This window comes from Cajanus cajan, chromosome 1 (assembly GCF_000230855.2).
Source record: "Cajanus cajan strain Asha chromosome 1, NIPB_CcT2T_4, whole genome shotgun sequence".
Taxonomy (NCBI): domain Eukaryota; kingdom Viridiplantae; phylum Streptophyta; class Magnoliopsida; order Fabales; family Fabaceae; genus Cajanus; species Cajanus cajan.
Window position 1 is genome coordinate 2,060,477 of NC_138517.1, and position 21,963 is coordinate 2,082,439.

The 21,963-nt window shown below is 30.7% G+C and overlaps 3 protein-coding genes and 1 non-coding gene across 5 annotated transcripts; all 4 read right to left on the reverse strand.

The window, feature by feature from the left end:
- Nucleotides 1–2,075: 2,075 nt before the first annotated feature.
- Nucleotides 2,076–2,173, reverse strand: LOC114916059 (small nucleolar RNA Z43). Its single transcript, XR_003804361.1, has one exon. It is a non-coding gene; the product is annotated as a small nucleolar RNA Z43 (small nucleolar RNA).
- Nucleotides 2,174–4,792: 2,619 nt separating this feature from the next.
- LOC109801128 (protein CONTINUOUS VASCULAR RING 1) lies at nt 4,793–9,145 on the reverse strand. 2 transcript variants are annotated; one of them, XM_020362127.3, is made up of 7 exons: nt 8,881–9,144; nt 8,084–8,136; nt 7,258–7,367; nt 6,755–6,922; nt 6,564–6,661; nt 5,722–5,848; nt 4,793–5,197 (listed from the first exon to the last, which is right to left on the reverse strand). In XM_020362127.3, the coding sequence occupies exons 1-7, from the start codon at nt 9,037–9,039 to the stop codon at nt 5,100–5,102; spliced, it is 813 nt and encodes a 270-aa protein (XP_020217716.1). In that variant the 5' UTR covers nt 9,040–9,144; the 3' UTR covers nt 4,793–5,099. The 2 variants fall into 2 exon arrangements, with proteins under 2 accessions (XP_020217716.1, XP_082928613.1); XM_083072487.1 differs by lacking the exon at nt 8,084–8,136 and having other exon boundaries at nt 8,881–9,145.
- Nucleotides 9,146–10,666: 1,521 nt separating this feature from the next.
- Nucleotides 10,667–14,819, reverse strand: LOC109801522 (protein LIKE COV 1). Its single transcript, XM_020362606.3, has 7 exons — nt 14,512–14,819; nt 13,853–13,905; nt 13,026–13,135; nt 12,492–12,659; nt 12,311–12,408; nt 11,518–11,644; nt 10,667–11,038 (listed from the first exon to the last, which is right to left on the reverse strand). Exons 1-7 carry the CDS (start codon nt 14,677–14,679, stop codon nt 10,941–10,943), a joined length of 822 nt encoding a protein of 273 aa, XP_020218195.1. The 5' UTR covers nt 14,680–14,819; the 3' UTR covers nt 10,667–10,940.
- A 2,620-nt stretch (nt 14,820–17,439) lies between these two features.
- LOC109800664 (uncharacterized) lies at nt 17,440–21,606 on the reverse strand. The gene is made up of 5 exons (XM_029271789.2): nt 21,088–21,606; nt 20,533–20,601; nt 18,732–20,436; nt 18,443–18,587; nt 17,440–18,289 (listed from the first exon to the last, which is right to left on the reverse strand). The coding sequence occupies exons 3-5, from the start codon at nt 20,412–20,414 to the stop codon at nt 17,655–17,657; spliced, it is 2,463 nt and encodes an 820-aa protein (XP_029127622.2). The 5' UTR covers nt 20,415–20,436; nt 20,533–20,601; nt 21,088–21,606; the 3' UTR covers nt 17,440–17,654.
- Nucleotides 21,607–21,963: the final 357 nt, after the last annotated feature.

A 21,963-nucleotide genomic window follows, 5' to 3' on the forward strand; every position in this document is an offset into this window, starting at 1 on the left:
CTCTCTATAGTTTAAAATATATTTTATTAGTTCTTATATTTATCTTTTTTAATCACTATAATTATAGTTTAAACATTTTTTATTTATATATAGATCTGCAGAGTATTAAGTTATCCCTACTACTTCTTCTTTAGACTTATATTTAAGCCAAAAAAAATAAATTCTATTTTTAATTTAAATATAAACAAATTTTTTACTAAATCAACTTTACTTAATATTCTTAAACCTAGAGATGTCAAAACGGGCTACCCGGCCCGGCCCACCACGGGTTGGCCATTTGGTGGGCTAACCTAACCCGACTCATTTATTAGTGAGCTCAAAAAAATTGAACCCGGCCCGGCTAACCACGAGTTGGTGGGTTAAACGGGTTGACTCACCTTTAAAAAAAATAATTTTTTTTCATTTTTTTTCTTAATATACAACTAAAGTCCAAAAATTTAAACTTGTTTTAAAAATATGAGATTCTTAATTAAGACATCCATAAATGAATCATTTATCCCAAACATTAAATGATAATTTTAAATACAATCAAATCAAATCTAAATAATCTCAAATAGATAAATATAATCCAAAATCATCTTAAACTTCAAATATAATCCAAAAATCATCTTAAACTTCAAATACAATCTAAAATCATAAAAATTATAAATCACAATCCAACATTAAATCATTATTGTCTTATGTTGGACTACACCATGGCCCAATAATTATTGTATTTTTTTTATAAAAAAAATTAATCACGGGTTTGTGGGTCAGCTCGGCTCACCACGAGTTCAACCCGGGTGAGCCGGGTTGTTAATGAGCCGGGTTCAAATTTGACCCGTATTGAAATTTTCAATTTTTTTTCAACCCAACCCGGCTCGAACCCGCGGTGAGCCGAGTTGGCTCACCGGGCCAAACCCATTTTGATAGTTGTACTTAAACCATAAATATATTTAAAAATGAAAATATTATATAATAAATGTGATTAAAGATATTTTAATTAATATAAGATACATTATTATATAAAATCATAAAAATTAAATGTATTTAATTATTTTTTTTAACATGTGTGAATTTAATTTTTAATTATATATAAGTTCAGGATATTACTCATGGAAGTAACAAGAGTAACATGTTTATTTAACTGAACACTTCTGTGTTTTTTCATTCGTGTGACTTCCTTTTTCCAATTCATGTGAATTTTTAGTGCTTGGAGTAATGATCAATTAAAACAAGTGAAACTATATATATTTTTAACATAAGTAGACCTACTGTTTAACACAGTCTTTCATGTTAATACAAGTGAAAATAATTTGTATTCCTTATTAAGTTGATTCAAGTACATTCTTTATATATATGTATTTTCTTATAAATGTAAGAAATAAAATAATTATACATTTTTAGTAAATACTTATTGTATCATATCATGAGTATAAGAAAATGTATAATTATTTTATTTCTTACATTTATTTTTTTTTCAAATACGCTAAATATTTAGTTGAGTATTAATCAAAAGGATCATATACATACTCTGGCATTATTGGTGACATTGTTACTAGCTTTCAGTAACTTAGGCTTATAATTTTTCTTTCAATAATGAAAATGGCTAGTTCTCTTTATTTGAAATTCATAGCTTCATTTACATGAAGTATCATTCTTTCTAACATTTTCATACCCGTTTGATGGAGGGAAAAAATAGTTATGCACAACATACGATTTGCTAATAAGAAAAATAATTTAAAATGCAATATATGTTAAGAGAAGAAAGGAAATAGAAAATTAGATCAACACAGCATGGAAAATTACTTATGTTACGAAAACTTGTTAAGAAATAAGAATCTCTCAAACATTGAAAGAAAAAAAAAATAGAAATTTAAGAAAAGCTAACATTGGCCTCATAGAGAAGATTAGATTTATCTACATTGAATAACTTCTGACATATGCTTGTCTTTTTTCAATGATTTAATCATTGGCCAAACCATAACATACAAACCCAAATTCTAAACCTAAACATAATAGAAACAAAAACATGAATCAGATCGACAACTTCAGATCATTGAAAAAAAGAATGAAAAATGTTTTGCAGAGAAGAGGGACTCAGAATATGGGTGGTGATATATCAGAGTGGTCGGCAAGGCCCAATTAGGCCAATTACGACGAACGAGACCTAATATCAAAATCGTCACTGTCCCTTTTGTCATTCGAATACTAACAAACAAAACAAGTTCGTGTAAAAAACATTAGAAGCAAAAACACAGACCCCAAGATTCTGAAGAACGTAGATGGAGATAAAAATGTGATCTTTTGCAGAGGGAAAGAAAGAACCCTAGAAATAATTAGGTTGAGAGGTTGATTTCAACACTGTGGATCTAAGTTGTAGAGCTAGGGTTTTAAAGAGTAACTTTGGGCTTTTTCAAATTAGAACAGTTCAAATAAGTGGGTTTATTGTGCGGGCCTTGTTTTCATCACATCTCTTTTGGCTAATTATATATGCACCTCCTTTTTCTTATAAATACACTTTTTTTTAAAATTAAAATATCTATAATTTTTTTTATTCTTTAAATTTTTTATTTTACATCTCTAACTTTTAATTTTTTATTTTTTCTTTTCACACACCTCCTTCCTTTTCTTTTCCAGTTTTCATATGCATCATCTTGTCTTCCTCTAATTCTTCATCTATTTCAGTGAATAATTTTAATTTTCTCGATTTTTATATTACTCTCTTATTTTTCACTTCTTTCACTTTTTTACATGCACCAAAATCATAAAATGGTAGGCGACAATATTGTAAGGACATGTAGCTTCCTCGATAGTTTCTATCAAACTAGACACACATTTTTTCTTCTAACACTACCTTTCCTTTCACCCCTCCAAAAACTTTAACATTAAGTTTAGTATTTTGAAAAAAACATTTTCACTATCCTAGAGTAGTGGATAGTGAAATTAGTGAGAAAACTGAAAGAGGGAGGAAAAAAAAATAATGTAAAACTAAAAAAATTAAAATTACTTATCAAAATAGGTGGGGGTGAAGAAAAATTAAAGGGATGCATGTGAAAATAAAGGAAAGAGATATGTAAAAAAAAGTGTTAAATTAAATATTAAGAATGTAAAATTAAAAAATTAAAATTAAAAATATTTTAAGAATTTAATTTTTTTTTAAAAAGAAGGTGTACTTATTAAAAATATATATATATATATAGAGGAGGGTTCAAACGACACCGGTGTAACTTTTACTAAGTGTTACACCGCTCAATAACTTTATATTAAATGTGAATTTTGAAAATTCAACCGTTAGATTGAAAGTTTATGTCTCTTAGATCATATATGTCAAATTTTGTTAAAATTGAACAACAACTTGAAGGTAATCAAAGTGTTCATATTTTAGTATATTTTAAAATGTATATATGATCTAAGAGATACGAACTTTCAATCTAACGGTTGGATTTACAAAATTCACATTTAATATAAAGTTATTGAGCGGTGTAACACTCAGTAAAAGTTACACCGGTGTCGTTTGAACCTTCCTCTATATATATATATATAGATATATATATATATATATCATGATCCTCTCTTTTTGTTTGTTATTCTCACATCTATATTTTTTTAAAATATCTAAAATATCCTTTATTCACTTTTTTCTAATCACCCCTTTTCGAACACCCTCCAAAAGAGGATAATTGGGCTTGTTCAAGAAATAAAATTTAAAAAATAAAGTAAATGGGCCTAATAACAGTAATAATCAAAACTATATTGATAGAATAATCAGAGCTGTTCTTTGAACAAATAAACCAGTTTTTTTATTAATTAAAAAACAAATAAATCAGTTTTAAAATTCAGTAGTGCTTTATTTTTGTTTTTTGTTTTGTTTGTAACCATATTTAAAATATTAGTATTATAACGAAAGTATTCTTGTTATTTGTAATTTGTTGATAGACTTATATTTACGCTTTTTTATATAAAAATAAGAAAAATAGAAGAAAAAAAACAATAAAAATAAAAAACGTGTCTTCTCTTATTCATTTCTCATAAGTATTTATAAATTGTTATTTCATTTAAATAAGAAAGAGGAAGGGAAATGTGATTGGAAAATGGAAATTGTGAGTGTCTATCAACCCGTCCAACATAAAATAAACCGTAAAAATTTAAATGACAAATTCATTTATAATTTTTTATATATTAAATATGAATCTCTATCTCACGAAAATATTTTTAAAAAAATTCTTCATCAAGAGAATTTTTAATTTTCTTAATATCTTATCTAATTCAGATTTTATTTACATAATTATTTATAAATTAAATTTTAATATTTTTAAAAATAAATTATCAATAAATAAAAAACAGTGTTATAATATAAATTATTTGTTATAAATTTAAAATATAATTTGTTTAAAATTATCTATGTATAAAAACTTTAATTATAATTTATATCTTCAAACATAATATTTATTTATATATATAATTTATTATAAAATTCTAATTACATATAATAAATATTTAACATGTATATTACCCATGTTGAATATCGGATTAGATTTCATGTACAATTCAAATTGAGAATTTAGATTCGATACAAGTCATATCAAATTTGTATGCACATATGTAATTTTATTTATGAAACTTTATACCTAAAAACCTATTCAAACTAATCTATAAACACTCGAATAGATAATTAACCAACTTCAAAACCTTTGATAAAGCACACTAAAAATAGCACAATAATTAATAATTAAGCATTTTGTGCAAACTAATTCAGGGTCATGTTTAGGTTAATGAAAAATGATAACTGCATAGAAACACAAACACTAAATTAAGTTCAAAACCATCAATCACTCAGCACTACAAAATTGAATTGCTATAACAAGTGGAGATTATACACAGGTAAAAATTCGAGACTCCAAGCAGAGAATAGAATTTTGTATGGTTGTCAAACATGCTAAATTCTACATTCTTACACAACCGAATGTTACACAAGCCACCAGAGTCTATCACTTTCTCTGGAATCAATCAAGCAAATCCAACACTTCCATCCGCAACACAATGATTGCATTATCATTCTGATGGCTTCATATGATACCAAGGAACTAAAACATGAATAACTACTATGTCATTCACTCTCAGCTTCTATTGGTTCTACTTATATCCCCAGGTGTGATGCGTGAATCAATCGTGGATAGGACTTGCGGCATGGACATGCCTCCCGAAACAACAATTTCTGAAATTTTGAAACAAAATCAAGCATGTATTAAAACTAAAGTGGAAAGAATTATTATTATGCCTTTTAGTTTGCTTGTATCAAGGAGCAAGCAAGTGATATCCCAAGAAAAACACACACTTACATATGCATTCATTGCCTGCAACTTGGAAGTACATAAGCTGGCCTAGAAAATTACAGGTTACACATATACTAATATAGTCATAGGTACGTATAGAATGTAGATAGTATTACTTTATAGTAGGACCAAGAGTGTCATCAAGGAACATGTAGAAAAAAGTACGTGAAGAATATGCGACTAAGGGTAGGTATAACTATCACTACTAATTTTGTCCCTATCCTATTGCAAAGACTAAACCTTTTAGTTCAAAATTTAGAACACCGTGAGTAGAGAGAAAGCAATAAAATGGAAACTCAGTAAACAAATTATCTTTGCAATTACCAAAAAACCACTGTAAAATAAGTACACGTGTTTTGTCTTCTATAACTCAAGACTTGTAACTATAAAAGTAAGAACGACTCACCAATTCCTTCACGAACTGATAAATTTGGCCTAATGACATCCTTCGTGTTAACAAGAAATATATCACCGATATAAAGATGATTTGTTGGAACATAAACACAGCATAACTCCTCATCTCCAGAATAGTTCTGTAAAATTTAGTTTTTTGTTAAAAAAACAGGATGCAGAAGTTCAATTTGCAATGTTGTATAAAATCTTAATAAACACAGATAACCATCAACAATTGGCCATAAACCAGTCTCATCAAACTCGGAGCATCAAAAGCCTATCCATATGGAAAACTTCCTATAGCTTATTGTATATATGGCCTTAAAGATACACAATAATTAAAAAAGAACATAAAAATGCTAAAATCTAAATCGCAACCAACAACATCAGAAGAATGGATCATGGATGCAAGGAATGGCACAACAATAAGGAACCAAAAAAATTGCCTCAGTCATTCCAAGAGTTGTTATTATTCAATATTCATAAACAAGTGGCCAAAATGTAATTAGTCTATTATTAATCAAACCATGCCAAACAAACATTAGTTATACATAGTTTGTGATTCATAAAGTGAAGACCACTGAACCGGTATATCAACCAATCAAGACAAATATTAGCATCCTATCACTCTATCAGAAAGCACGAAGCTATAAAAATTAGTCAAAACTATTTTCTTCCATATTGAGCCATCTCCATCATTAAATATAAAAATAACTAAAATTACATTATAAGTAACTTTAAACTAACAATACAAGTAGTAACACCAGGGAATCATAATACAACTCCAATTCAAGCAAAGATGCAAGTAAATGTTCGGAACTTAAAAGCCAACAAACATCGAAGTTTCATAGAAACCTGAAGGATAACAGATGAGGTGATGAATCCAAATGCATATTCTCCAACACGTGGATGCCGAATGATGGCTACTTCTTTGAAGGCTTGTGTATTTTGATCTGTGACATTATGCATGTTAGCATAAACATTTCACAAAAAATTTCATTCATAAAAGTACCACAATTAAGAGTTAGATGTTGGCAAACACTCACCTGGAGAGATAGCAGCACTAATCTGCTTGGAAGCACTATAAATATGACGAACAAGTGGCATTCGTTTGATAAACCACTCCCCAAGGCCAAGGACCGATGCACCCAACCATGATGACATAAAAACCCCAACCAAGAAGATGAAAGTTATGGAAGTTATGAATCCAAGACCTGACCAAATATTAGCAAATGATGTCGACATGTTTCAAACAATAAAATCAATTGAAAATTTTTTGTTGCACTATTGGACATTTCAACTTTCAATAATCAACCCAAATCTAGGCAAAATCATAGAAAATTAAATAAATATTATGAATATAAACTCAATTAAATATGTATCACTAAATAGCCATATTTTAGCACCTCAAGTAAAAAAACATATATAATTTTCTTAAAGCAATCGCTGTCATAAGACAATAACTTGTTGGTGCAAAAGAATGAACTTTGTTACAATCTTTACACAAGCAAAGGTTAATTTATTAAATACCATAAAAATAAGCACTTACCAAAAATATCAATTCCAAGTTGAGCGTAAATTGGAGAGAAGAATCCATCCACGAAATGAATAAACCAAAATGTTATATAGAAGGTGATTGCAATTGGAAAGAGAATGACACTGCAAAAAGAACTAGCAGTGAGATATCACCAACTCAAACAGAGAAACAAAGGACCTCATGAATTCCTAAAGGACAAAGCAAACACTGATCCAAATAAAAAAAGGTAACAAACATAATTCACTAAACCTTAGAAATGTACAAGCAAAGAGGGTGAATGACAAGAACAAATATTGTTAGCACCAAGTATTCTCAACTAAATCATCTTTGATTACTTAAAAGTCTATCTATTTCTCCATCATGTTATCCATGAAATAGCAATGAGATTATTACATATTTTGTGGTAATTATATTAGTTAGTGGTGTTCACTTCAGTAGGTGATTTGAATGAAGATTTATGGTCTCTAGATTATAGAACCCAGGCTTTTCATTCAATTAAGGTTTCCTAACAAAATAGGGTATCACCTGGACTTTTTGAATATAACAAGAAATATATAACCTCCGCTAATAGAAATGAGAGGTAAGAGCTTTCAGCAAGCAACTATTATGTTCTGTAACTTTCAGTTTGGAATGAACAACACCAGAAACAACTAAATGCCAGTAGAAACAAAAGGTTGATAAAAAAATTAAGAAAATAAACCAAGTCAAAGGATACAAGGCATGCAAAGGGAAAATTCATTTAGGCAACCAACAAGATCATATGTAAGAATGCAAAATACATATCATATATCCATATGCTTTAATATGAAGATATTGGAGAGAAGAAAGAATCACGCACCATCCTGTCATGAACTTTTTCGATGCCCAGCTTCTAACAACTTTGTAAAATGTCTACAAAATTGACAGAATAATAAATTTAAAAATAAAAAAAAAGACCAAGCTGGCAGACAACTTGTTATGAAGGCCGAGTAAATTCTCATATGCAACTAAAAGAGCGGGATAACTCTCTTTGGTATTCAAAAGCCTGAAAACAAAGAACATTCACTTCCAATATATGCAACTATACAATGTCTTTCTACTTATATATAGAAAATTTTGTTACATTATATAGCTTACAATAATAAGCACTAGATAGTTTCATTTTATTGCGAATTTTGCTACCCGTGTTTGAATCACCCTTTCGTTCAGTTAAACGTTAATCCATTGTGAGTGTGGTATTCAGTTGAACATGCATTGGAAAGTGTGATTTAAGTAAAACAAACACACACTTCATTTTGAAAACAATTTGATGCATGGTACACACTCAAATTATGATCCACTTAAATCTTCATTCTATCGAAGCTACACACTGCTCTCAATTCTGCAAACCAAATTTTTTTTTTTTATTTCCTTTAGCACAGCATGAACTCATCCAAGCTGAGTCAAAAAGAAACTGCCGATCCCTCAATCCCTAACTGGTTCATCCCCAAAATAACTCTCATTCCAAGTCAAGGAAGAAACTTTCAAGTAAATCCCGAAACCCAACGCATTCAACACAGTCCAAATTGAGCGAATTAGAGGGAAAAAAAAAAAAAGGGGAACGAAATCGGATTGAAGTGGTGAATTAAAAAACCCTAATTGGGAGAGAGAGATCACCTCGCGTCCAGCATGATGCGAGGAGGAAGAGGAGGAGGAGGAGGGCTTGTGGGATGAGGCGGCGGCGGCGTCGGCAGCGGCGGTGTCAGCGACGGGGATGAGAAGCTCTCGATCTCTGTCTCTAGTGGTGATGGACATGGAGGATTTTTCATCGCCCATTAAACGACGCCGTTTTGGAATTGAAAACGCAGAAGCTTGTTTCTTTGTTGTGTCCCTCGGAGAGTCCAATGCACAAACCGGTCTTCGCCTTCCTCTTTTCTTTTCTCTTTTAAATAATAAATAATTTTATTTGCTTAAAATATGTTTCAACTCTATCTGTCTATCAATATCTCAAAAGTCAATTTCTCTGTACTAGTTATATTCAATTCTAATTAAGTATTTTAGTTTTTCATTCAAAATAATAATTCTAGTTTTTAACCTCAAAGTTTTATATTCCTACCAAAATCAACCATCTTAGCTCACTCCATTGGTTCACCACATATTACAATTTTAAATGAATTCAACAACTCTGTTTAACTTTTTTTGATGAATCAAGAAAATTCCAATTTAGTGCGACTTACCACATATTGATGAGATGATTCATCGAATTTTTTAAATAAAAATTGCAAATAAATAAATAAATAATGATTCTTTTTATAAAAATAATTCATACTTTTTATATCAAAACATTCATTTATTCTAATACAAATAATAACACTAATATTTAAGGATCATGTCATTTAATGATTCATATGACTAATTCAAGTAATAGCACAATTCAAATAAGGTGGTCTAAGAGACACCATTTAAGTATTTAATATTATCATCTAAGTAATATTATTCAAATAAAGTAGTCTAAGTGATATCATTCAAATGTTCAATACATTAAAAAAAATTGAATTACTAAATTATAGGTAAGTTAAATGAGTCATTCTCATTCAAACTTATTTAATTTGTCAGTTAAACAAGTTAACTTAAAATTAGACCAAGATTAATGAATTTTTTTTAACTTAACTCAAACTTATAGTGAACTGAGTTGATCTACTAGATTCTAATATGTTTTAACACCTCTAAGTAACATCAGTGCTAGATTATCATTGAATTCCTAAGATATACTTATCATATATTTTAATCTCAACTATAATTTTTATTTATTTATTGTAATTTAAAGATTATCATTGAAAATTTACGATTTTCTCTTTTAAGAGTTTCTCAATAGAAACTCCGCACACAAACGTACAAATATTTAGTATGTATTCAACATTTTATTTAACACGAGTTGTCTTTTAAAAAGATAAATAAAAAAACAACCGATGAAATATAAAATTTAATAGATCAAATCAAATTAGATAATAGATTTAATGGAATCACAGTTTTTTTACGATCAAATTAATTTTTTTTTTTTTTACCTAAGAGTCCATTCAAACTGAATTATGAATGCCAGAGTTGATAATTATCCAACTTTAAAACCTTTTTAAGTGTAAACTGTTGACGCCTTAAAGGCACAATGTACTAGGCTTAGCTTTTGCTAATTTACTTATATATTTCCTTTGCACTTCGAAACTTCAAGTATTTACTGGTCAAGGGATACAAGTCTATGCGATTTCAAGCGACATTATCCATCTATCAATTATCAAACTCAGCATGTAAAATGATAAATGCCCCACTTTGCTTTTGATACTACTTTTTTGTAGATGCTATGTTGATAAATTTTGGCACAAAAATTTATAACTTCAAGCTAATTAACGAGTTTTGGTGGCATCTTGAATAGTTAGTTGGTTAATGATAACCGCATAGAATAACTGCATTAACTGAAAAATTGGATTGCTATAACAAGTGGAAAACCAGTGGATTATACACAGGTAAAAATTCGAATTGAATTTTGTATTGCTGTCAAACAAATGCTAAATTCTACATTCTTACACAAACGAATGTTACAGATGCCATCAGAGTATATCACTTTCTCAGCAATCAACCACGTAAATTCAATGCTTGCATCCGCTACAGAATGATTGCGTTGTCCTTCTGATGGCTTCATCTGATACCAAGGAACTAAAACATGAACTACTATGTCTTCACTCTCAGCTTCTGATGGATCTACTTATATCCCCCGGTATGACTCCCGAATCAATCGTTGATAGGATCTGTGGCATTGACATGCCTCCCGAAACAACAATTTCTGCAATTTTGAAATAAATTCATAAGTTGAAACTAGAGTGAAATGAATTATTATTATTATTATTATCATTATTATTCGTATGTCTGTTAATTAGCATGGATCCACTATCCAGTGATATCCTAAGAACAACACACATACATTTACACATAAAGATAGGTACGTATAGAATCTAGTTTGTTGTAGTAATCTGGTATGTCGTAGTACTAGACACTAGTAGGACAAGAGAGTCATCTAGAAACATGTAGAAAAAGGCATATTAAGAATATGTGACTTAAGGTGTGTTTGTTTTGCTGTCAGGTTCCGTTAAATGAGGCTTTGAATCTTGTGTTTTTGCCAAAACAAACACACTATAAGTGTATGTGACAGTTAAAGTTTTAGTGCACCATGAGTAGAGAGAGATTCACAGAAAGGAAAATCAGTAAACAAACTATGTTTGAAACTTGAGATTTTGAGTAAATATAAAGGTAAGAACCACTCACCAATTCCTTCACGAACTGATAAGTTTGGCCTGAGGACATCCTTGGTGTTGACAAGAAATATATCACCGATATAAAGATGATTTGTAGGAACATAGACGCAGCATAACTCCTCGTCTCCAGAATAGTTCTGTAAAATTTGAACATGCAATGTTGTGTAAAATCTTTATAAACACAGAAAATCATCAGCAGTTTACCATAAACCAGTCTCATCAAATTTGAAGCATCAATAGCTTATCCATATGGAAATTTTCCTATAGCTTATAGTATATATGGCTTTAAAGATAGCAACAATTGAAAAAGAACATAAAATTGCTAAAATCTAAACAGCAAACAACATCAAAATAATCATGGATGCAAAGAACGGCACGACAATAAGGATTAATGATAATTGCTGCAGCCATGCAAAGAATTCTTATTCAAAAACAGAGGGTCAAAATGTACAACAATAATTAAATTATTAATCAAACCAAGCCAAAAAAACATTAGTTGCATATACTTTGCATTATTCATAAAGTAAAGACCATTGGACCAGTATATCAACCAAGGAAGACAGATTAGCATCCTATCACTCTATCAGAAAGCATGAAGCAGTAAATTAGCAGAAAAAAACTATTTTCTTCCAGATTAACACAGCTCCATAAAAAAATAATTAAAATTACATTACAAGTAACATTAAACTATTAATTAAAGTAGTAACATCAGGGAATCATAATGTAATTCCAATTCAAGCAATGTTGCAAGTAAAATATGTTCTGAACTTAAAAACCACCAAGCATTGAAATTTCATGGAAACCTGAAGGACAACAGATGAGGTGATGAATCCAAATGCATATTCTCCAACACGTGGATGTCGAATGATAGCTACTTCTTTGAAGGCTTGTGTATTTTGATCTGTGACAATATACATGTTAGCATAAACTGTTCTCACCCAATATTTCATTCATAACAAGAGTTAGATGTTGGCAAACACACACCTGGAGAGATAGCAGCACTAATCTGCTTGGAAGCACTATAAATATGTCGAACAAGTGGCATTCGCTTGATAAACCACTCCCCAAGGCCAAGGACAGATGCACCCAACCACGATGACATGAAAACCCCAACCAAGAAGATAAAAGTTATGGAAGTTATGAATCCAAGACCTGACCAAATAATAGCAAATAATGTCAACATGTGTCAAAGTCAAACAATAAAACCAATTGAAAAAATTTCGTTGCTCTATTGGACATTTTGACTAGCAATAATCCAACCCAACCGCAGGCAAAAACATAGAAAAGAAAAAAAAATATTATGAATATATAAATTCATTTAAATTTAAATATGCATCCAAGAAAACATAAAACTAAATAGCCATATTTTAGCAGTCTCAAGTAAAAAAAAAATATAATTATCTTAAAACAATCCCTGCCATATGACAAAATGAGTTGTTAATGCAAAAAAATAAATTTTGTTACAATCTTACATAAGCAAAGGTTAATTGTGAAATTCCATAAAGCATGATCACTTACCAAAAATATCAATTCCAAGTTGAGCATAGATTGGAGAGAAGAATCCATCCACGAAATGAATAAACCACCATGTTATATAGAAGGTGATTGCAATTGGAAAGAGAATGACACTGCAAAAGAATTAACAGTGACTAGTGAGATATCACCAATTCAACAACAGAAACAAAGGACCTTATGAATTTGAAAAGGACAAAGCAACCACTGATTCAAATAAATACAGGTAACCAACATAATCTGGCAAAGCTTAGATATGTACATGTAAAGAGGAGAATACTAGACAAGATCAAATATTCTTAGCAGCAATTATTCTCTACTAAAGCATCTTTGATGACTTAAAAGTCTACCTATTTCTCCATTATGTTATCCTTTTAATCTAAATCAAGTGATAAGATAGCAATGGTATTATTACATATTTTTGTGGGAACTATGTTGAGAATAGTAATAAAAGACTTTATATTAGTTAGTGGTGTTCAGTTAGTGAATAAGAGATTTATTGTCTCTAGATTATAGAACCCATGTTTTTCATTCAATTAAGATTTCCTAATATGAAAATAAAAGGTATCACTTGGACTCTGAATAATATTACTAGGGGTACATATCCCCCCTAATAGAGACGAGATGTAAGAGCTTTCTAATATCCAGCAGCTCTGATACTTTCAGCTTGCAATGCAGCACCAGAAATAACAAGATGCCAGTAGAAATAAAATGTAGATAGAAGCATAAGAAAATAAACCAACACTTCAAAGAATATAACGCATAGGCAGATTCATCCAGGAAACATAACAAGATTAATATCATGAAATTGGACAGAATAAAGAAACACGCACCATCCCGTCATGAACTTTTTTGATGCCCAGCTTCTAATAACCTTGGAAAAAGTCTACAAAATTGACAGAAACAACAAAGAGCAACTTATGAGGCAAAATAATCATGAAAGCAGTATAAATTCTCAATGCATGCAACTAAAACAGTGGGAAAACTCTCCGGTATTCAAAAGCATAAAAAACAAAAAGGAACTTATTGTTCCATTATATATAATTTTTTATATCCATGTTGTTGGGAGATATTGCTTAAGAGGATAATTGTACAACTTATAATAAATAGCACGAGATAGCTTCACTTTATTGAATTTTGCGATACCTTTTTATTTTGAAAACAATTTGATGCATGAATCATGATACAAACTCAGATTATAATCCACTTAAATATTCAAATCGAAGCTACACGCTGCTATCAATTTTTTAAATCAAATTCTTGGTTCCCACAGCACAGCATAAACTATTGATCCCCCAATCCGCAACTGGTTCATCCCCAAAAAACCTCTCAATCCAAGTCAAGGAGGAAACTTTTAACTAAATCCACAAACCGAACACATTCAAAACAAACCAGATTGAGCGAATTGGAGAAAAAAAAAAAAAGGAAACGGAAATGAATTGCAGTGGCTAATGAAAAACCCTAATTGGGAGAGGGTGGAGGAAGAGATCACCTCGCGTCCGGCGTGATGCGAGAACGAGGACGACGAAGAAGACGAAGACAACGGCTTGGGGGACGGGGCGACGGAGCCGCCGTCGCCGGCGGTGTCGGCGACGGGGATTAGAAGCTCTCGATCTCTGTCTCTAGTGGTGATGGCCATGGAGGAGTTTTCGTCGCCCATTAAACGACGACGTTTTATAATTCAAAACGCGAAACGCAAAACGCGAAAACAAACTTTTTCTGCTTCTGAAACTCGTTTCTTTGGAGAGTCCAAAGCTGCAATGCACAATTGGTCTTCGCCTTCTTTTATTCTTTTTTTTTTCTTCTTCTTTTCTTCTTTTAAATAATTTTATTTGCTTAAAATATGATTAAAGACTATCTGTCTATGAATGTTTCCAGTCAATGACTCTGTGTATACAAGTCACACTCATTTTCAATTCACTATTTCAGTATTTATTAATAAATTAATTAAATTCTAGTCTGTTTGCCTCAATGATTCAAGTTGTTTGATTTTCTAGAAGTAAAACAAATCATTTTAGATAATAAATACATTTTTTTTGTCAAAGTAAAAAAAAAATATTTTTTTTTTGTCTTTATTATTTTAATCTTTAAAGACTTTTTTTTTTAAAAAAATTAGTTATTATAATACAAATTTTAAAAATACTTAAAAATAATTCATTGTTAAGCAGACATGACATAGAATTAATAAGGGCACCTATTACTTCTTTACAGGCACACGTGCATGTGATGTAATCACGTAATAACATTAGGGACTATTTTTAAAAATTAAAATTAATGATTTATTTAGAAAGATTAAAATTACATAAAATTATCATCATAGAAACAAAAATAAAAAATATTTTAGTTTAATATTAGATTGGTGACCATGGAACTTGGACCATTAGGTACGATTTTTTTTTTATAATTTTAATTTTTAATTCCATAAACTTTAAGATTAAATTGTTAATAAATAAGATAAAGGGTTACAAGGGTTGTAATTTAAACTTTAAAGTAACACTATCTACATAAGCTTAAGAGATTGAATTGACATGTTTATAGGGCTACACGTGCAATGAGATTGGATCCAATTTTGAGAATTCTAAGATGATGAAACAAATAAGACCAAATTCTTTTATGAGACCGGTCCAAGTTTATGGGCTTAATAAATGATAGATCGAAAGTGTGTAATTTACTCAATTAGAGTGATTAAAATAATAACCGTTGATATTAAAATGGTTTTTTAGAATAATATTAAAATACTTTAAAAAGTATTTATTTATACTAATTAATTGATTCGAATTTAATCGGGTTGAAAAAAAAATCAAAACTCAATACACCACTCAACCCATATACTCTTCTTTTAGATACTTACTCAAACCAAATTTATTTAAAGAACAATAATAAATGAGCATTCATGTATTACAAATACTTGTACCAAAAATTATATACATAAATATTACTAACATTCATTTGTTTTTTATTTATATACATATTTTACTTTTTATTACGTTATATCACTTATATTATATATATATATATATATATATATATATATATATATATATATATATATATATATATAGACAGATATGTAAGGAATAGTACTTGTCTTCACTATTATTTTACGCACACATACTTTTTTTATAAAAAGAATATTTTTTAAAATGTAAAAGTTATATTCTAATAAAATAAATATATATGTTTAAATTATTCTATGTATAAAATTTAAGTTTGGAAGAGATTTTCATTTATTTGATGTTTGTCAAATTTTCGAAGGAGATTAATTCTCATATGTGATGAAAAATATTTCTTGATAACGAATCAATTTTTTTTTAAGTTTAATTATAACATATATATATATATATATATTAATGCTCACATATATAATGTAATATATTAAAAAATAAATTTTTGATAAAATAAAATTTGTAACATGTATGTTTATTTTTTATTTTTTTTTATTTTTTGTATACACTGATTTTAAAAAAATCAAAATAATAAAGATTGTAAGATTTATATTCTATTTAGAATTTTTATCATAAAATATTTTAAAATAAATTAGCATATAAAGATTTATATTAGATATTAAAAACATGTTTATATCATAAATAAATCAAACTTGATTTTTATAAAATTTAACATATTTATTTTTATATTTGTATTAGTGTTAAATTATTCTAAAGTAGACATTTAATGTTGTAGTTCTAATAAAACATTTAAAAATGTCTATAACAGATAAATAAGTCATACTTAGAATATGTATTTTTAACGAAAATCAGACTCAAACTTACTAAATTATAATATAACATAGTTTGACTTAATTTATATTCAAATCTAATCGTAATCTTATATATAAAAGCTTGTAAAAAATAATTATGATATATATATATATACTTTTAAAATTTATATATAAAATTTTTAATACTACAAATATATGAATAAATATCGTCTTCACTATATAAAGTTTCTGGATACTTTTAAAATTTATATATAAAATTTTTAATATTATAAATATATGAATAAATATCGTTCATTATATATAAAGTTTCTAGATTCGTTATTATATATATATATATATATATATATTTATATTCCTCTCAATGACAAATAAACATCATTATTGTTGTTTTTTTTTAGTTAGTTTCAGTTTTTGTTTTTCTATTACATCATTAATTTTCCTCCCGATGTACATGCATCATTATTATTTTTAAATGGTTTCAATTTAGATCACAACATATTTGATCAAGAAAAGTCCCGCACAAGTGTAGATTAGTTGATTGTTAAGTTAAAGAGTTAAAGAATACTGAGTAGATCATGTTAATGGAAAAAACACACACACACAACTTTGCCCTGGTAATCACAAATCAGTACTTGGTTAAAGTTACCTGCCAATGATTTCCATCTCTTTTCCATGTTCATGAATAGCTTGAAATTATTAGTATGGAAGGTCAATGAATGAATGCATTATAGATATTTCAATAGTATGAGTATTATTATACTATTCTAAAACATAAGCTTCTCATACCAAAACTATGCAACTTCTGCAGCCAAGGGGTTCAACTCTTCTTTCTTGTATCAATTTCAATGAGTCCTTATATACAAGGTGAAGATGCTGATATCTAAAGGCTGTATACATCACTGTCTCAAAACATGTAATCATAAATTTACAATTACCTCCTCAATCAATCCACCTAAAACTAGGTTCTCCACTTCATTCACAACTTGCTCTGCTTCATCTGCAGAAAATCCATGCCTCCAACCCCAGTTCCATATTCCATTCATCAGTCCATTGTTGCTCTTTATATCTCTCTCCATCATTGCATAGATATTATCTGAAGCTAGCTTTTCACTGTAAGATGTCAGATTCTCAATGGCACTATAGACTTCATCAACCAACCTTCCTAAAGAGATGTGCATTCTTGGATTCCCTGAACAAGTTAGCAATAAAGGGTGAAGTGCTTGTGACCCCTGAAGGCTTTTGCTCTCAGTGAGTTCATTTGCACAATCCAAATAAAGTCTGAGATTGGCTATTTCCTTGGTTTCACTTCTTGGTAGGATCTTGAGACAATCAACTTCAAGATCGAGGAACTCCTCTGCGTGTTCAATAAATGATTGGCTAGTTAGAAGCGTATATTTCAGCTCATCACAGTCTTTGTCAGGCTTGTTGCAATTTGTTTCACTGATATTTGTGCTGTCTTGAGATTCCTCAGCAGGGAAAGGTTCATTTTCATGTTCAGATTTTAGCATCAAAATATCATCACCGGAAGAACTCTGGCTTTGCTCACAATTTTCTGCAATGCATAAAATGGGAAGATATAAGTTATGTAAAAACATTATCTATACATTTTGTTTCAAAAATGTTGCATGCATAACCTCTCACCATCTAATTATTTAACTTAAAATTAAATTGTGGCAACGGTGATGACGAGTTTAGAGAAATTTACCTGTAATCTTATTTGAAGTTGCATGTATTTTTTCACACTCAATTGCGAGATCATCTGTTATTGTAGTGATTATTTTAATCTCAGGGCAATCATCTTTACAAGAAACATCAACACTCTTTGGTTGTTCTTGTTCTAACTGTTCCTCCTGTTCAGAAGAATAATGAATTAAAATTCAGATTGAAGGCCTTGTTTCATTCATGGATTACTAACCCAAACTCAATTTTCTAAGAGATGGATCAATACTGTTACATTTGCTAGAGACAGAAAATGAAAGCAAAATTCAACTTACAACTGGTTTAGCTGCTTCAGGCTCAGCAACAGCAGACCTTGGCTTCTTCATCTGATTCTTTCTCTGTTCCTTGGAATTGCTGATTTTCTGACTCTTTGGTTTTGAGATGGTGTTTGAATTTGAAGCAGTGATCTTTCTAAGTGGAATCTCATTCTTGTCAATTCTGGACCCACTTTGTGGCTTCCTCAACTTTGTACTAGTTGAGCTGATTTCTCCTTGATCATGAGATTTTGCCACAACTTTAGGCTTTGAAACCTCTTTTTGTGGTAGCTTTCTGCTAATAATATTGGTAATGCCCTTTACCTTAGCTTTTTTATCAACATTTTCATTTACCTGTGATTTGTGACTGACATGACAATGCAGTTTTACCTTCCCTCCTGGAGCCTTCTCATTTTCAACAGGCTTGATTTCTTTTTCCTTCAGTTCCACAACCTCTCTGAGGACCTTAGTTCTTTCCTCTTTGGCAAGCCTTTTGGATACATATTCTTCCATTTTTTTCCCCATGTTGGCGGTTGAGCCTTCTCTGTGTTGGAAAATTTGGGAAGGGACTGCTTTTGATTTTAGATTTCTAAGGGGTAACTCCTCTGGAGGAACAACATGCTCATAACTTCTCATACATTCCTGATATGGAGTACATCGCGGTTTTATAAGCACAATGGGAGGTAAATCACCAACATGTTTATAATGTGGATCAATGAAATGATGAACCTGAACCTTAGGCTCTCTGACAGGACTTTTCAAAAGTCCATTGAAATGAGTAGTTTCAAGAATTTCCCTCAAGGTCATCTTATGTTCCAGATTAACCTTCTCAACATTTTTTCTTACCTTAGGCATATCTATGTCAAACATAGGCCTCTTCTGATTGAGAATCTTTGGACTCTCCAACTGTTTAACAGCTGGAAATGATCTTGAGGGGGCTTCTTCCAAGCCCATCAGCTTGGCAACAAGATTAGGTCCTCTTTCCCTCCTCGAAGTTGTGGGTGAGAAAGAAGAATCAGAAAGCCTATCATTCCAAGCCACAGAGGATTGGCTTGAGTTTGTAGAGTGGAATGTGGATGCTGAATCCAACCCTTCAGTGTTGAACAAATTTTGCCTAACCAAGCTCTCTGTAATCACCTTCTTGAGTTCCTCAGTACAACTACTTGAAGAAGCATCAGCTGAAGGGTTCACCCAACGTCTTTGGAATCCCATTGGACAACTTTGTTCTCCAAAATGATCACAATGTGAAGTTCCATCAACCACCTTTGCATCAAATCTGCCTCTCTCAGGCTTCCTATCTTGTTTTCTCTTCAAACTAGCCGTGTTTTGTGAAGCTTCTTGCACCTTGCGAAGCATTAATAGAGATTCTTGCAGGTCAAGAGCCCCTTTTAGCAAATCTTTTGCTATATCTTCAGACCTTCCATCATAGCCAAGACCCTTAGACCATGACTCAATCATGTTATTCAACCTTTGAGCCCCTCTGGACACCTCCATGAGCTGCAAGGATGATGGATCAAAGGACCTTTCTGTGGATCCTTTTGAAAGCTTCTCTTCTTTGTCTTGTTTGGTAGCCAATGATGCCTCTGCCGGCCTCCTAGTTTTTGTCTTGTCCTTCATTTTGTGAGAACTGGTCCTGTATTTCCTTATAGCCCCACACTCAACAACCCCTTTTGGATCATCACATGTCATGAATGGTCTATACATGACTGAGTCTTGAGGGGATATTCTGTCACAGAAATTTCATCAACAAACTGGGAGGCTAGTAATATTCTAACTACCAAACCAAATGACAATTGTTATTAAAATCTCACACAATACTTACATGGTCTTGTCCTCTTGGATCTCACAGTTTGTCTACATCAGACAAAAATAAGGCTTGTTTGTTTCCCCACTGAAACATAAACATGTGAAATTAATTAATTATTCCTCATCAAAACAACAATTCTATCAAAAGAAGCAGATAGATCAACATAGAAACAAACAAAATGTCCCGATCATTAACACGCTCGAATTTGAAAAATTAAACTACTTTTGCACATGTTTCCAATTGGATTCTTGAAGCGAACACAGGAAGAGAGTTGGAGATCCGCAAGTGATTCTCCACTGGAATCAGAAATGACCCAACTTAGAAATGATGCCAAAAACTCCAACTTTAGCCACTCACAATCATAATTTTCAAGAATCCAGTGGCAAGATGAAATATTTTTGTGATCATCACCACATATTTTCTTTTCTAGATTAATAAAAAAAAAACACCATTTTTTGTTCCATCCCAGAGTTGATGAAACCAAACATTTCACCATCCTCAATTTTCAAAAGAACTCAAAATGCAACAGTTGAATTGAATTAAAAAAAGAGTAAGAAATCATACGCTTACCCTTGATTTTCTTTCAACCGTCCACCACTTTCAGCAGCGCCAACCCCACACCCAGACGAGAAACTCATGAAAAACAAAGAGAACACGAAGAAAAAAAGTAACTTTTATGGTGAGGAGCCAGGAAGGGTTAGAGAAGCTTCATCCAAGTTCACTCGGAGCAAGCAAGAGACTCAGATCCACATGGGAGAAGAAAACACTTCACTCGGTGCATTGACTTTGTGAGAAGGGTAGCTAATAGTATCGACATTGAACTTCCAAAAAAAAAAGAGAAAAAAAAAAAAAACACTGTATAAGTTACTTAGTGCTGTTTAATGAGTAGTTGTTGAGACAAGAAAATCACTGAAAGATCATGGATGTGAAAAATGGCAGCAAATGTACACAATGGTGGCAGAAAGAAGCAAAACAAAGCAAAGATGATTCAAAAGCACACGGGTCAGACAATCACAGAGTGAAGTAAAAAATGGCTCCACGCAACCAGTTGATGAAAACAAAAAATTTAGTACTTCTTTTTCTTCTAAACTTATCATGTCATTAATATTTTTTTAAAAATGAGATTGCCATATAAAGGGTGTTTTTATGAGGCACTTTTGAAAATGAATAATAAATAAATAATGTAGTTGGAACTTAGAAGCAGAACCAACCGGGTCCTCACGGCACTTTACTGTTCTGAAGATTGAGATTGGTCAGCTATGGCCAATTCATTAAGCTTAAATTTCGTTATTTGCTGTCATACGTGAATGATTGCCCTTATAATATCAAATCCTATGCATGCTAAATGCTACTCAGATTACAATATTAAAATATATTCCACTATTTAACGTAGCTCATATTCAAATTTAAAATTATTGATTAAATTGGTCATCACACGTTAATTAA